General features: G+C 36.9%; 1 protein-coding gene across 1 annotated transcript in view; it reads left to right on the top strand.

Annotated features, from left to right (window-relative positions):
• The window catches only part of RASGRP1 (RAS guanyl releasing protein 1), a 37,958-nt gene that overhangs the window by 7,317 nt on the left and 14,002 nt on the right, over positions 1-16,639 (top strand). The window contains exons 3-7 of the mRNA XM_064714218.1: positions 8,623-8,728; positions 10,849-10,911; positions 11,989-12,120; positions 13,186-13,339; positions 16,375-16,548. Coding sequence (XP_064570288.1) covers positions 8,623-8,728; positions 10,849-10,911; positions 11,989-12,120; positions 13,186-13,339; positions 16,375-16,548 — 629 coding nt within the window. The remainder of the gene's footprint in view (positions 1-8,622; positions 8,729-10,848; positions 10,912-11,988; positions 12,121-13,185; positions 13,340-16,374; positions 16,549-16,639) is intronic.

Genomic DNA, 16,639 nt, shown 5'->3' with positions numbered 1-16,639 from the left:
TCAAGATGTTATTGTTATGAAGGAGTTTTTGTCCTTAACCTCTGAGTACAAGATCTTACTCTTTGCCTCTTACATTTGAGTGCTGGAAGTATGTTTACTGTAGCACATGGATGACCTATGCTTATACTACAACTCAGACACTTCAGTTAAAAAGAGATCAAGAAGTATCATCTTCAAATGCATGTCACAGTGCAGTGTCCCTGTGTTTGGTTTCTTTAAAAGAGGCGTAAGTAAAGGGCTTTAGAAAAGCAACAAAAATATTTCTGAGACCAGGTAGCATAATTCCATGTAAAATCTCATCCATGATAAACTGTTTGCAATGGAGCTACTTGTTTATACATACATGTCAGTTTTAACCCATGGAGGACTTAAAGGAAGTGGAAAATTACAACTTCAAAGATTAGCAATGTTCTTAATAGGGTTGATGTGAACCTAGTGCAATTTGCAACTTCTAATAGTCATAAAAGTCATAGAAAGCTGGGTCTAGGAGTAGGTTGTGATGTGAAGTTGTTCTGCAGTGTTTATCTGTCCTAAACTAGCTTGTTGCCTCAATGTCTGATAAAGTGACATGTTTGTAAGCAAACCTTAGAAACACTGGAAACTACATTCAGACTTATTTGGATGAAAGATGCCACAGAAGTGTTTTGATAGAAACCAAAAAATCTCACAAAGGTGCTGGTGGCCTCTTAGGTGTAAGCTACCTAAAAGGTAATCATGGTTCACATTTTCTGGAAAAATAAATAACTACATTATTGAGTTGTGTAGTTATGTGAACTGATAATGTCTTTATATTGCTCATGTCAATATAATGTAAAAAATATATTGAGACTTAGGAATTCTTTGAGAGTCAGATATATATTGCATCCATCTTACAAACAAAAAACCAGGCAAGTTAGAGTTCCCTCTTTAGAGCTGTAGGCATTTTCTCCTCTAAAATACAGAAAAAAATGAAAACTATCCCGTTTTTCCCATATCAGTTGTCTGGAAAAACTCACTCTGTTTTGAACAGAAATACGTTCTTCCAGTCCAGTTCAAGCATACAATTAACTACTAAAACAGTCACAGTTCAATTACTGTGTTTATCTATTTATCAAATTTACTATATAACAAATTCTTACATAGAATTCTGATTCAAAGGCAATAAATTCTTTCAAGGTGTGCATACACCCACAGAATGCAACTATTACCATTTGCTTTTTTCCTCTTGGGTTTGCCTGAACAATCACCTGGTTTTTTCTCATGCTGCACAAACTTGCAGGGTTCTATCCCTTCTGTTGACGCCTGAGCTGAATGTTGAGGTCTCCAGTTCCCCCAAAGTGGTTAAGTTTTATCCACGATGCTGTTCTGTGAGAAAATGCTGTTGATCATTGTGTGTTAAGTAATCTGAGCACTATTTGGTCAAATACAGTGCAGAAACCTTACTATTGCTTGGCAACAGAAACTATGTTAATGATCAATTAATGACATTGTGGGAACAGAAGAGTCATTACTGCTCTGTAGAATGCATGACATTGTGGGAAGAGAAAAGTAGTTACTGCTCTGGAGAATTCTAAGTGCTGTTTAGCTAACTATTAAAGTTAATTGTGGTTGTACCAAAATGAAAATGATTTCTTTTTTAACCTGATGTCTGTGAAAAAATTTTCCCAAAGAAAAGGAACTTTTAGATTTCTTTATACTTATATTACAGAGTTCTATTTAGCAAATTTGACTTCACTTTTTCAATATAATTTTCCAAAGCCAAGAAGTAAGCAATAAAACAGAATGAAGAAAACAGACTTTCTTCTTTATAATGCAGTCTCTTATTTACTTATATTTACTACTGGGATATGACTGCAAATTCTATCTTCATGCATCTCAGTATAACTTCAGGAAAAATCAGTATAACTATTATTCAGCAGTGCAAAACATTCTAATTGCCCATCACCAGCCAGCTGATACCCAGACAGTTCCCAAGCAACAGCCGCCCTGACAAAGTTGCAGCATGTTTTTAAATGCTAAGCATTACATGGTATGACACAAAATATCCATTGGTCAGCTGGGGTCAGCTGTTCGGGCTGTCTGTGCAGCCTCCTTGCTGCTGGGGCAGTGTGAGAAGGCATCCCCAGCTGCTGCCTTGGGGCTTGATTTGCCATAGCCTGTAAACACCAGTTCCAGAAGTATACCTAGAAGTTAATGCCTGAACTAGGAAGCTTAGGTATGTGAGTGAAATGGTCAGTGAGGAATATTAGAGCTAGAGCATGCAGCACTAATGAAAATCAAGGTCAGGAAGTGGGATCCAAGGGATCTGCAGCTCCTTCAAGCCCCTGAGAGGCCAGCAGCTTGGTGTCTGCTAGTGTGTTGCAGTTTGACCCTTTGGTGGGACAGGCTTCCTGCTTCCTTGCATGTGGTGACTGACTGCCCAGCATCAGTCATGCCCTCAGAGGGAAGCTTGTTGTAGAGCACTGCAGTGTAAGGGTTAAGCACACATCTGGGCTCGGTGGTCACACAGGGACACTGGCCTCAGCAGTTCTGGTTCTGTTCTGGGAGTCTGTTTTTCTGCTATCCATCAGTGCCTGTGCTGGCACAGCTGTGTTGCCAAGCATTACACTTGAATTATTCAGGAGTTGCCTGCAGCTCAAAAAATTCACATGGCTCCAGCATCATGACTTAAAGCTTTGGAAAAAGTCTTGAGTACTCAAATTATGTTTTGTAGGCTTTGGAGAAAAAGACTATTTTATTTAAAAGTTTGCATCTAAATTTGCTAAAATCAATATTTTAAATATGCTGTAGAAGGATGTGTCGTGTGCATCCGTGTGTGCAAACTTTTTGTCTTCTTCTGTGTACCTCATCTGAATTTCCAAGGCTAATGGAATGCTTTCCACCCACATTGCTTTTGGTTTCTCTCAAAGTACATTTTAATTTCGGAAAATCATCCCATTTCCCTTTGACAAGAGCTTTTATCTCCTTGTTTTCATTTCAAAGAATTACCCACCTAGAGCTCTTTCTGCAAGATGTAGCTTTCCAAAAGCTGTTTCTGAGAGAGGGTAATGATTTCCCCTGGAGATTTCTCTCCCCTAATGTTCCCTACCCTCACAGAAAACAGTCTCATTATTCTTTTTGGATACATATTATCCCCATTTTGTCTTGGATATATCTGCATTGTTTATGAGTACTTGGAGGAGCAGGAGTGGGTTCCCCCCTCCTCTATTCTGTAGGGAGTTAAAATGGAATAGACTTGAAGAAACACCAACTTTATGGCGTTGCTTCTAACATTTTTGTTAACTTGTTTTGTTTATAGAGCTGTTGGTGCAGGATTGATCACAAAGTAGTGGAGTTTTTCCTCTCAGGAAAATACTGATTTCTTCTAAGTTTAGTTTTTGAGCATTTCTTCCTAAGATTGATTACTTGTGTAAATAAATGTATGTAAAACTCAATAGTTGCAGACATGTATGGGCAATAAGCCAATTTAAAAAGACACAAATGAATCCAAAACTTTGGTGCAATTCCCTGAGCTTTTTGATGTTGTCTGATAAACATCATGTAACTCTTGTGGCATGAGGGGGAATTCCATCATCCTGTACAGAATTAAATGGAAGCTGGAAAGCTCAATATTCCACCAGCTTTCTGCTGCAGCTAAAACTAAAAAAAGCATTCTATTACCTTATTACTGTCACCTTTGCAAGAACATTCTTATTAAGTTATATTATTTCTAAAAGATATTAAGTACTTAATGATTTGAAACAAAGAAAAAAATCACTAAGGATGAGTACAAAGTTCTACTTAGAGTAATCAGCTGTAAAAATGGTATGGTGAAGTCCTTCAAATACAGCATTTCTGCAGAAAAGGATCTCATTGTGAAGAGGGACTTTAAAACTGAAAATGGTATTAATTACAATAATGATATTGTATCACTGCAGAAACTCTGTGCACATGGAGGGATGTGTGTACTTTCATATTTTCTGTATATACATTATACATTTGCTTACATTAAAATGTAGGTGTATAGAAAGATATTATGCAAGGGGTATTAATAATATTCTAACTCTGGTGCTAAGATATCCTCTGTAGTACTATATTCAGTTTTTCCTCTTAATGGTGTGAGCTACAAAGGGTTCAGAAAACAACATCAAAGTTGACCAGAGAGCTAGAAAACCTTGCCTCTGAGGAATAAAAAAAGGACAAATTTGATGTTTCTTAGCTCAGAATAGAGATGAGGGGTGCAACCCTTAAACAGAGAAAATATATTGATAAGGAAAAGAAATTTTTTTTCTGTCTGCTGGAGTCTAGGCTTAAGCAGCCCAAGTTGCCTGAAATATTTGATTAGACCGAAGGGAGAACTCTTAAATGATAGAGAAAGTCAAGCACTGGAATTAGTCACCTACAAAAGCTGTGAAGTCCTCATTACTGTAGAATTTTGAGAACAAATTAAACTGGTTCTGAAGTGAGATTTTGAGAAAGCTGTTTCTGTATTGGAGCAGCAGAATACAATATATTGGCTCCTAGCCCTGATATGTGCCATCAACTGAGCATTCAGCTGTCATTAAAAAATTAGTTTAAGTTAAATCTGCTTGCTGACCCTCAATGACGGTGTCATAACTGATTTGGAGAATGGTGGCTTCTTATGAATCTGATTCTGGCCAAATTCTACCTTCAGTTTAATGAAGGTAGTTAAAGGACTAGCTCTGTTACAGGGTATCAAATTCCAACACAGAAGTAGTAAGCATGGAGTAAGTAGGCTACTATGGGTTGCTTAAGTTTTAAGATGAAGGGGAACAGACTGTTTCCTGTTTGTAAAGGGAATTTCCAGGGAGTATCTGTAAAATACTTATGAACTATTTTATTTAGTTTTGGTTGCTTCTAGCCATTTTAAAGTTTTCTTGCAGTACTGCATCTCACATGTGGGGCAGATGCATTGACTTCTGGCTATTTCATTTCAGTCACTAAACCCTACCATGTACTCCCACATGTATCTGCATATTTCTTACATGTCTGTGTGATTTCTCAAGGTCTTTGAAACCTTGAGACCTTCAAGAACATAAGTTCAGTTTTCAGATGGCAGGTTGACTTAACAATCTTTGCAGACATTTATAGCACCATCCTCACGCTGTGTTCTTTAAACTACTAGAAAAAAAATGCAGAAGTCTTGAAGACTTCTATGTGGCATGTCAGAATAGCAACCCACGACTTTCAGCTTTGCACTTATCTTCTGGCAATTGCTTGATACTTTCTTGCACTGCATTGTTTTCTGCATTTTGATAACCACTGAAAGACTTAAGGGAGTTTACAAGAAGTTATTCGTGTTCTTCGTAGCTTAGTCACTGATCATGTGATGTCAGTGCTCTGTGATTCACTTCTGATTCATTTCAAATTGTACTCTAGGTGATACAGTTGGAACCTGCTTATGAAATGAAGATGGTGCTTATGAAATAAGGGCCTCTTAGACCTAGAAAAGCTAGCTTTTCTTTCCTACAAATTCCGTTTGGTTAAGACATCCTTGGCATTCTTACTGCTGCCTTATCATTGCCTTCGTGCATCAGAGGGAAGGTCTCAGTACAGTGATCTCTGCTGAACAGATTATTTCTGTTAAAGATATTTACCACAGGCTCGTGGCCATCAGGACCTGGTGAAAAGCAGGGAGTTTGCTCTTAAAGCCTTGCTTACGGACTTTTGAGCAATTTGTTTCTCTAAAGCATTCAAGGACCTAGAGATACTTAAGCTATTTCTAAATCACAGATTACGAGGAGTCACTCATTGGATCATGCAATAGAGTGGCTGATGGGCCTAAATTAGAGGGTTCTTACCCTTGTGTGTTCTGAGTCTCACATAAGAAATGGAACTTTTGTAATTGTAGTTTTTAGTGGCTTTGTGCTACTACATGGATCGTAAAATACTAATCATTAACTGTCATTGTGCTTTCACTTATGGAGTTAAATGCTGGAAACGTATATTCAACTTCTGCTTTATTTTTTTGTTTCAGAGTATATTTATTAAAAATCTTAATACAAAAAGGGAATTTACAGGAGAAAAACATGCAACAAATAACTAGTTGGTTATTTGTATTTTGCTGCAGTGAGACAAAGCTAAGGCTTTTGCAGTAATTTTCAGCTTTCTTTCATGTAAATTGACTAACTGAAACACACCCATTGCACTTTAGTTAGTGTTCACTCGGTGGTTTTGCTCAGTAGGCTGTGTGGTTAGAAGCAGGTATACAAACGGAAATGAAAAGGAGTTTTAAACCAACTGCTGTGGGTTCAGGAGAGTGCTGCAGAGGCACAATTGCAGCACAGTCAGGCCAGCCCTCTTGCTGGCTCCACCATTTGTGCAAGATGCTTTACCATTGTAAATTGTGTGCTGGTACAGTTCATGCAGGTTTCTGTTCAGTGCTCAACTGTACTGGGAACATTTAAATTTATTTTTGCAGAGTGTTTATTTTGTTTTTTAAGCCACCACAAATACAATGGGTGTTTTTTGTGAAGGCATGCCTTTTTCTTGGATGAGAGAACAGATAGACCCAAACTTCGTATTGCTTTAATGTGTGCAAAATAGTTGCATGCCATCGTAATGAAGTGTATCTGTGTTGCAAGATAATTAGGTCTGGATGTGGTGAAGCATAAATACACTTGCATTATGCAGGAAAACACCATAAATGTGTTGGATTAAGTACTCATAGTAGGCAGAACATACTGTTTTTCTCTGTACCTTTGTGACATGATAAAGCTAAATGGAAGAGAGACCTTCTAGAAAACAAAAATTCAAATGGGAACCTGTGGCCAAGTGATACCTGTGTTATGTCACAGCAGAGGATTTTGCACAAAATGAAAGTGCTACGGGAGAGAGAGTGTTATTTTTTGTCTTTGTTGTCTGGAAATGGTCTATATTGAGCACTTACAGGAAGCTGTATGTTCTTAAGAGTATGTGTGCACATATCCATTTGGCTTCCAAGTTAAGCATATACTGAACTGTTTTCCTGATTAAACAGGAGGTAGTGGATGGAGCCTCTGGCAGAACACCAAGTTTTGCCAAAGGGAGAAAACTGATACAGGCCTCTGTGTGCAATGCCTAAAATAATTTTACTCTTCATGAAGACACTCAAAGGGTACAAAATGCCAAATACTAAAGGCCTGGTTAAGTATTTATTCTTAATATTCCAGCCTCCCTCTTCAAATTTCCCGCTTCTCTAGCTGAGTAACTTGCTGGTTTGCCCTCAGAGCTCATGCTGTAATACCTAGGCAGTTTATATCTCAGAAGGATTCTTTCAGTAAGGAATGAAATTTTGTGTGATCACAAACAAGGAACACATAAACTTAGGTTCATGCTGTAAAACAGAACTTATAGCATAAGTCAAAAGGCAGATCAAGAACTTCCTGTTACTTGGGGTCTGTTTCATGCTCCTGCTCTCATTCATGGGGCAGTAGAACAGGCAGACTTTTCCTTTGCACATACTACTGAAGGTAGATACATTTGGTGTTTTCCTGTAGAAGGGCATGGAAATTGTTACCCAGTAACTAGTGTGGATTATCTTGTTTTGCAAATGGGCTGTTTCAAGTTCCATTTTGGTGATGTGCAAGTTAAAGCGCCTTTTCCCTGCCTTCCCTAGCAGTAGATGTCATTTCATATGCTGGAAATCTGCTGTTTCACATCCCTCTTCCATTTTGCTGTATTGTGCTTTGCTTCTCTATCTTGTTCCTGCTGCTGCTTTTTAAAGAGAGAACTACATTTATTCCCATAGAGGTTAATCTATTTAAAATTATTCGGGAAGATAAATTTTCTTTTGTATTTGAAAGGGTGTCAAATTACCATTCAAGCTACTTCGGTTCTCTTATGCCTGGCTGTGGGAGAGCATTGTCAGTTAATATTTACAAACACTTTCACTACTGTTTGTTTCAGTAATGGAAACTTTTTAAAGTGTTATGCTACATTTCTTGTCCTTCATCTTTTTGACATACGGAAAAACTCAGATGTAGTCTTAAGTCCTTCTGCTGAAATCTCTGTACTGCATAGCTCAAGTTGATGTGCAGTACATTTAAGTCCAGGACAGGGAGTGTGCACAGGTTAACCTCTAACAGGGTTTCTAGCATATGTTGTATCTCATTCCATGTGCATCTATGCACATCTGTGATCCTATGCTGTGTGTGCACTCTGGTGTTGTGTGTCATCAGTACAAAAAGGCTCACAAACAATTGAGAATATTGCTGTTCTGTTTGCTAACTGTAGTCATACCAATGGCTGGCTGAGATGGATCAGTAACTGAACTATTTTGCTCTGCAGTTCAACGATTTGTTTTCAAGTTTATATTCATATGCCTAAAGCTACGATTTTAAGTGCATTGCTGGGCTTAGATCATCATGTATAATTATCCGGGTATTCTGGTTCTGATTACTTTTGAGACATATGCTTTTTTGTTTGCCCTTTTTTTCCTTTTTTTTAAGGGTCTTCCAAACACAGCAGCAGTGAAATATAGTAGTTGTTATATGGCTCTCACCAGAAAAAGTATGCACTCCCTAAATTAGTGAGTTGCTGCTATCTTTGAAATAGCATACGTGAATAGACCTGATTAGAATTAGGATTCTGAGAAAGCCTGTTGAAAATTGTTTATGAAGGTATAGCAAGATTTCAATATGAATAATCCTTTTTGTTTTTTAGATTTAGAAGGAAATGCATGTCAAAACAACCAGCTGCTAAAAATAATTCTGGCCATGCATCAGTTTTTCATCTCCTCTGCAGACATGCTTCAGAAACTCGTTGATCTATATCCTTTGTAATCTTCACCTGCTTTTAAGGTAGCTTGATAGCCAGACAAGTTTAAAATGGGTAAGTAGAGGATATTTAATCTATGGGTGTATTAGTATTCTACTAATTATTCTGTATTCTTGTTCTTCACAGTTTTTAGTTGTATGGTGTGCTTTTGTTACGTTTAGGATTGGCGTTTTTTGTTTGTCAGGTTTAGCTTGTTATACACAGAGGAAAAGGGAAACTCCAAGTCAGGTTTTAAGTAGGATAAATCACCCTCTGTTGGCTGGGGAGGGAATATCTAGCAGGTGTTAGATGAATGTAAGCACTTCAATCAGGTACTGTGAACCTGGATCTAAGTTTTGGATTTGTATCTCTCTCTGTTCACTATCAAGTCAAAGAGTAAAGAACAAAACTGTATCATCAAGGTGTGAAAATTTTCAATGAAAATTATTTCTCTCACACGCACTCAAAATTGCTGAAATAAATAATAAGCTTTTCCTCTCTATTTGTTCCTATTTTGAGTTGACTGCCTGGACTCATATGTGTGTGTTTCTGGCTCATTAGGTTTTTCACAATGTAACTACTAGATCATATTCACAATACTAGCCTTTCTTTGGAATTTTTACTTGTGGAATATGTTACTGTCTTCTTAGCTTTACAAAATGTTGACTTCTAATTAGATGAGCACAGTATAGGATGGAGACCTGTCATGCTAAGAATCTCCATCCAATTTTGGTACAATTCAATTTAATAATCTTTTCTTTCCTCAAACTCTGTATCTTCCAGGCATTTACAAGCAGCATCCTTACAACAGAGCATTACTGGAACAGTGTCTGTCTGTCTGTAGCAGGACTGTCTTGCTGCTTCTCTAATGGCAAGTGTTGGATCAAGTGTGCTAAGCTACAGCTGTGGTGTAGTGTTGTGTTTCACTTAGGCTCCTGGGCTCTTGGAAAATGCAGCAAAGGAAGTGCTTGCATCTCCTTTCTGAGATGTAACATTTTCTACAACCAGAAAAACAATTCAAACTTTTATTAGACTTGCATATTTTGGAAGCTTGGTTTTTAACTCTGTATGTAGCTCCCTGTAAAGACATTGAAAGTTGTAGACAGTTTTGAATGGATCAGGTATTCGGAGCTCTTGCATTTCGCAAAACCTTGCAAGTGTTCCAGTTGCACTGTTTCCCATCCCCTAAATTATGGGAGAGATTTCAGGTGGTTACAAGTTCTTTGTAAGTTGTCTAATTCTAGTCATTCAGAGAGGAGCTCTTAAAAATAATTGGGAATTTACTCAGACTTCGCCAGTTCTGTAGTCAGCATGGTGTCAGCATGGCATGTCCTCTCAGCTGTGGTAGATTTAGGCTGCAGTTAATTGCAATCGGATTTTGAGTGGATCCACAAGGTATTTTCATTAAATTGTGTTTTTCAGGCCTGAAAATATGTATGTCACCTCCATCAGAAGAATCAAGACATGCATAATACATTTTTCAAAGTGCATTTTCCATGACATCCACAGACATTGCCTATGATATCAAAACATGTTTTAAAGAGCTAATAGACTAAAAATATGCTTGCTTCTTCCAGTTGCCAGAGCAAATAAAGTGAAAACTGTTGTGTAGCTAGAAAGGTGAGGTTACTATGGAGAGGCATGTTACATTTTGCTCTGTCATTGTCAATAACTGGTTATGTTTAAAAGAAAAATGCCTTTTTTTTAAGTCTCCAGTGAATTAGCTGAAGATGATTGCTTCATAAATGGATTGATTGATAAATTTGGTATGAATATTTAAAATTTTAATGACATCTGTCATTGCACAAGTTTTATGAGAAATTTTGAGGCATGTTGCAAAGAAACAAGTAGAAAACAGAATCCCTTTGCTGGTTGACACTACTCAGTACTCTGGCAACAGCACCAGTATTACTCATAGTAGTCATAGTTGCAATGAACTTCGGTAGCAACCTGGGGATATACTTTGTATATACTTTGTATATACTTATGTAAAACCCTAATCTGATATAATATTTACCGTCAGAAGGATGATTCTTATTGCTTACAGCAATAAGAATAAGATTGGGAAGTATCAAGCATGTTTTATTTTACATCTTATGTGAATGGATGTGATTTTCCTTAACAGTTTTCTACCTATCTTAATGCTTTAGAAAATAACTCTTCCATGCTGTGTGTGAAGATATGCTATTTTGTGAGGTAAGTATGTTCCTGGTTGCTAGCTATTAGTTGTTAGCTTGCAGTTATCTATGTGACGAATATAAATATGTTTTTGCATGTCTGAAATTCACATAAAAAAGAGAAGCAGGTATTCTGCTTCAGCTTTTCAAGGTTCACTTTAGCAGCTCTACACAGAAAGGTCCAACTGGCATTTAGCAGATCTGCTTAAATCAGTGCAAGAGTTCTCAGGTCACAGTTTTGAACTGAGTCTATATGAATCTGTATCTTAAACATCTGTGAAAATTGACAGAGCTCAGGAAATTGTAGAAATGTGCCTAATATTATTATATAGGTCTATTAAAAATTAAGTGGGATATTGCAGATACTTTTATACTAAGCAAAGCTCTAGTGCATTTGGTAGGTAATTCTCCTTAGTACTTCTACTTGCAGTGGTCCTGGAACACTCTAATTTTTACCTATTAAGTATAATATAGTTTGATATCTCAGTTTAGAGAAAACAGAAGAGAGGGAGAATATTCAGCTCTAATAGATTGAGGATATGTCTTTTTTACAGGAAGGGGGAAATTATTAGTAACAGGGGAGTAGAATTTGTTTTAAATTGTGATGATTTTATCATCTCAGAGCAGATTATCATTGGTTATGTCAGCATGCTTTAGTACTGTGCGAGATCTGGTAACATTTTTGCTTCCAGGCAAATTCACACTTACATGCATCCCTAAAAATGTGCATTTCCATTTTTCCCACAAGCACAGGTTTTTACATGTATAGTGCTGGGTACTGTGTCTGTCTGGGATGGAATTAATTTTCTTTATAGCAGCCTCTATAATGCTGTGTGTTGAATCTGTGAGTAAAACCCAACATTATTTTACCTCTTGCTGAAGAGTGATTGCACAGCATCAATGCCTTCTGTTTGACATCTCTCCCTGCCAAAAGTGGGCTGGGGGTGAGCTTGAGGCTGGGAGGGGACACAGCTGGAACAGCTGACCTGAATTGACCAAAGGAACATTTCAACCCATACAGGCTCATATTAAATTTCAGCCTAACTAAATCAAAGCCTTTTTTTTTTTTGGTGTGTGTGTGTTTTAACTTTAATAGGTATTGGATTACAGAATTTTGGATTATGTTCAAAATGGACTCTAAACTATCCACAGCTATGGAGGAATTTCAAGAAGTGGTTCGAGCTAATGGTGAGGAGTTACATTGTCGTCTAATTGACACATCTCAAATGTGAGTGTCAAAGTCTCAATATACTCAGAAAACAAACTTCTGCTCTGAATTTCCTTTATTCGATTATAATGTCTCTCATAAGTCATGTGTTAGCTGTCCTTACAAGAGTTTATACTTCATTACAGATGAAATATATGTTATGTAGTAGAACAGAATGCCTTTCAAGAATGGCTTAGGTTGAATTTAGCTGCATTGTAGACTTTGGACTGATTGTCTATGACTGCCAGGTTTTACCCTGTCCAGGGAACTTAGAAAATTTATAGATGCCTAATGGTTTTGTGAGATCACTTGAAATCACTGAAAAAGGAGAATAAAATTTGAATGGGTAACACATGAGGTAAAAAAGTGTGTTTATATTTTAGCAACAAGGGTAAGTAAGGATATAGTTTGTTACATTGTCAGACTCTTGACTCTGTTTAGATGATATTGGTTATAAAATACTTGTGACAAGAATAAATCCTAGAGCTGTACATCACATAGTTCTTTCTTGGGAAGACGTTTCCCTGTTACATGAGAGTGAGATAGTTCTGTGGAACAGTACAACTGGCAAAACAAGTGTCAGTTTGTACTTTGGAAATGCACAGGCTAAAGCAGAGCAGAATTTAGCATACATTTTAGATCTGGTTATGAAAGAGGATATTTAGCATTTCAAATTGAAATACATTTTGTTACTCTATGGGTCAATAGCAAACTGAGACAGTTCATAGAGGCTGCTGAAGGAAATCTAAGGAGTATTAAATGGAGGAGCTTTGGATGTGTTCAATGAAGACAAAAGTTACAGATAGCTATTCTGAAAATGTAGAACTGATTGCAGAAATTATATAGACTCTCATGCTGTTCAGTAAGACAGTTCTATTGTACTTCAAGTGCTACATCAATACAATAAAGACTAACAATAATATTTTGTCATATAATCTCTAATGCATGAAAGGAGTTTGCTGTTTTGAAATTCAAATAATTCAGTTTTTACTGCAGTAAGGCATGAAAACAATGTTACCTCTGACTTAGGGAAAGAGGAAAATTTTGCTCTTCAGTAAATAACTTGGAGTAATTGTGTTTTAAAAGAAATTCTAGGGATTGGTCTAGAAAGCTGACACAGCGTGTAAAGGCCAACACCAGTAAGAAACGGAAAGTCTCACTTCTTTTTGATCACCTTGAGCCAGAGGAGCTGTCAGACCATCTTACCTATCTTGAGTTTAAGTCTTTCCGAAGAATATCAGTAAGTTATTTTTATTTATTTATGTAATTATTTATTTATATTAAGCAAATATGGGAAAGACATAGGGAATATGGCAGAGAGGTCACAGTACAGGATTAACTCTGCCATACGAGATGTTGGACATGCTGAGTCTGTTTTCAGACTCTTTTACTGTACTGGTATTGAAGGTGGCCAATGTAACTTAGATTCTGAGTAAATACCCTTCTGCTACAACCATATGAGAGTGAGAGAATGAATCTCAACTGTGGGAGAGCTGGGGCAAGATCAGTTGGAAGGAAGAGAAGAAAACCTTCCAAAGAAGCTCGTTTTGTTAGAACAAGGAATGCCATTGGACACAAGAACAGGAAAACTTGGAATATTCTCCTAGAATGCCAACCTTCTGTGGCTGTAGTGATCAGTGCAGCAGTCCTGTGCAGTGATTAGTGCTGGACTCTGCTTGCCTTTTTTGATTGTGCGTAACAAAATAAAGACCAGAGATAAGAAAGCACTTTAGAAAATGCCATTTTAAAATAAGGAGGTTAAACGTATTTTATTATGCTGTCATATACAGAAACAATTTTTAAGGATTTATCCAAGATATTTTTTGCTCAGTCATGTGTGTAGCTGATAAGATGCAAACTTCCCTATGCACCTTGGCTTCACTTGATCACTGTATGGTACAACATTGCCTCTTTTCAAACCTGGTACAGTTTACACATGGAAAAGTGAATGTTAGGGACCAAAATCTAGAAGGGCTGCAAAGTCTGTGTGAAAATAAGACTGAAAGCAAAGTTATTTTTTTAGTGGGTTATTATTTTGGGGTTTTTTTGCTGTTTCTTGTTATTTAGTTGGTTTCAGTGGGTTTTTTTGGTACCACTACAATATGAAGCTGAACCTATGCAAGAAAAGGGGCTCTCACTAGGTGGTAGAAGATTTCACAGTCGTGTTTTCATGTACTTTGTTTTGAGCTGTCAGTACGTGACTCTGTGTTTTGCGTTAAACTCAAAAAGCTGTAGAACTGAAGTCATGCACAGATTGCTGCCTGTAGGCAGTAATAATATGCAAAGCTTATATAACTTACCATTTTCAAAGCCTCTGTGCAGATGTAAGGTAATTAATGAGTATAACAAGTATGATTTTAGTCAGTGTCAGATGTGTCATGGAGTTCCAACAGTTACATGCATGTATACATTTTATATACAGGGTACCTGCATATGTTTTTGTATAAATTGAGCATACCAAGACTTTGGGTCAGAAAATTATATGTAATTAATAATTAGTTAATTAAATCTTTGCAGAGTGTGTTCATGATGTGCTAAGCTGCAGAATACTTTCGTTGTTCTAATGTGGCATCATGCACCAGGAGAAAGATTGAAAATGACCAGCTGTGTTATTAATCCCTGGAATAACTATTTAAAGGCCTGGGCATTTGAAAGTCAGAAGGGAATATTTGATCACATACACAGCATACAGCAAAATCTTCCATGAGATACCATCCATCTTGCAGCAAATTAGAATGCAAGGAGTGGTGCTGACAGAGTAAGGGCCGGAGGCATGCTGGTGCTTGGAAGGTATTTTAATCACTAGTCATAAAGTACAGGGAGGCCACAGTCTTTTGTAAGAATCTGGATTCTGGATTCTTGTTGAGGCTTTTAAGTTACTCATCACAATAACAGACTCGAGCAATATTTAAATACCTAAACTACTTTAGTGTATCTGCCACTAACAAGCTTGTTATAGTTGACTTCAAATTGTTTGTGTACCACAATTAATTCAAAACTTTCAAGTAGCATTTTAGAGATTAATTTCTTCAGGATTTAAAAAAAACCCCAAACTTTTCTGAAGGAGATTACTGATGAGAAAAAAATATATACTGATTCGTAGTTGTACTGAAACTGCTATGAAGTTCATAATTATGTAGTCAAAAATTGAGAAATTATCTATCTTATAGAGTAGTTGCTTAAATTTTCAGATCCAGCCAAACCTGGCTGGAGTTCAAAATTCAAAGAATAATTGTAATGTAAGTACTGTGTAATCTCAGAGATAGCTCTACTTATTACTAATATTTCTTCCATTTTTAATTTAATAAGGACAAATCTAGAGGTGTCTGCAGTCATCCGCTTTGAAAGTGCTAGTAGTTCTTATTAAACGGATGGAAAAAGTTTAAAAAGTTGCAAGAAGATGAGATAGGGAGTGTAAGAAACAAACAACAGCCTGACCTTTGCTTAAAGATCAGTGCTATTCCACATATTCCTGTGGAGAGGAATGTATATCTCTTACAGCTATGAGTGGTTTTGGTAAGATATTAGTGGTTATATTAAAGAATGGATATAAAAATCCCATGTAATGTTTTCTGATTATTCAAATTCTTGTGTATTTTTGTTAATGGATAAATCAACAGAATGAATAAAAATTCTGTTTAACAAAAGCAAATTATTTCTTCTCTTTAATCTTAATGTAAGAATGGCTTAAAAAAAAAGTGTGTTGCAGGTATCTACTGAACAATTTTAGATTGCCTTGATTAAATAAGAGAATCTCACAAGTTGTATCAAAAGTATTAAGGAATCTGCAGCCCTCACTCTTAATAGTCTTATCTCAGTTTTGTATTAATCCCATTGAACTTGCTTTTTGTATTAGTGTAGCTTAGTTCAGAAGTGTGCCCCAGCTACAGAATACATGAACTGAACACTGAATTCCCTTAAACTGAGTTATTAGATTACAATTTAAGTTCTGTTTAACCTTCCCAATAGAAGTCAATGAATCTGTGAAGCCACTGAGGCTGGGAGGAAAGCCCCAGTTCTGTTCATCCTGGGATTTATAAGAGCCAAGACTTCTGAGATATGGCAAAAAGAAGCTTTCAGCTAATTCAATTAGTGGAAGCTCCTGCTTGAACTTAACAAAGCTTTTACAAAGGAAAGATTTCAGTTTTGTGGATAGTTCAGGTGTAAAAGATATGGTGTATATTTCATTTGCAAAGCAGACCTCTGTCCACGCACAGATCATGAGGCATATGAAACTACATTAATTTTCATTTATACTTCTTTTGTTTGTTTAAGTTCTCAGATTATCAGAACTACATTGTGAATAGCTGTGTGAAAGAGAACCCAACAATGGAAAGATCAATTTCTCTTTGCAATGGTATCTCTCAGTGGGTGCAGCTAATGGTTCTGAGCAGACCAACACCACAGCTTCGGGCTGAAGTGTTCATCAAGTTTATCCATGTTGCACAGGTCAGTTAAAATCTAGCATGTTTGCTGTTTATTTTGTCTTTCTCTGAGGCAGCCCTTTTTTCTGCTCTTCCCATGCTACTACTGTAGGGTG

This window comes from Zonotrichia leucophrys, chromosome 5 (assembly GCF_028769735.1).
Source record: "Zonotrichia leucophrys gambelii isolate GWCS_2022_RI chromosome 5, RI_Zleu_2.0, whole genome shotgun sequence".
NCBI lineage: Eukaryota > Metazoa > Chordata > Aves > Passeriformes > Passerellidae > Zonotrichia > Zonotrichia leucophrys.
The sequence above is the reverse complement of the archived record's forward strand: the minus strand, read 5'-3'. Positions and strand labels throughout refer to the sequence as shown.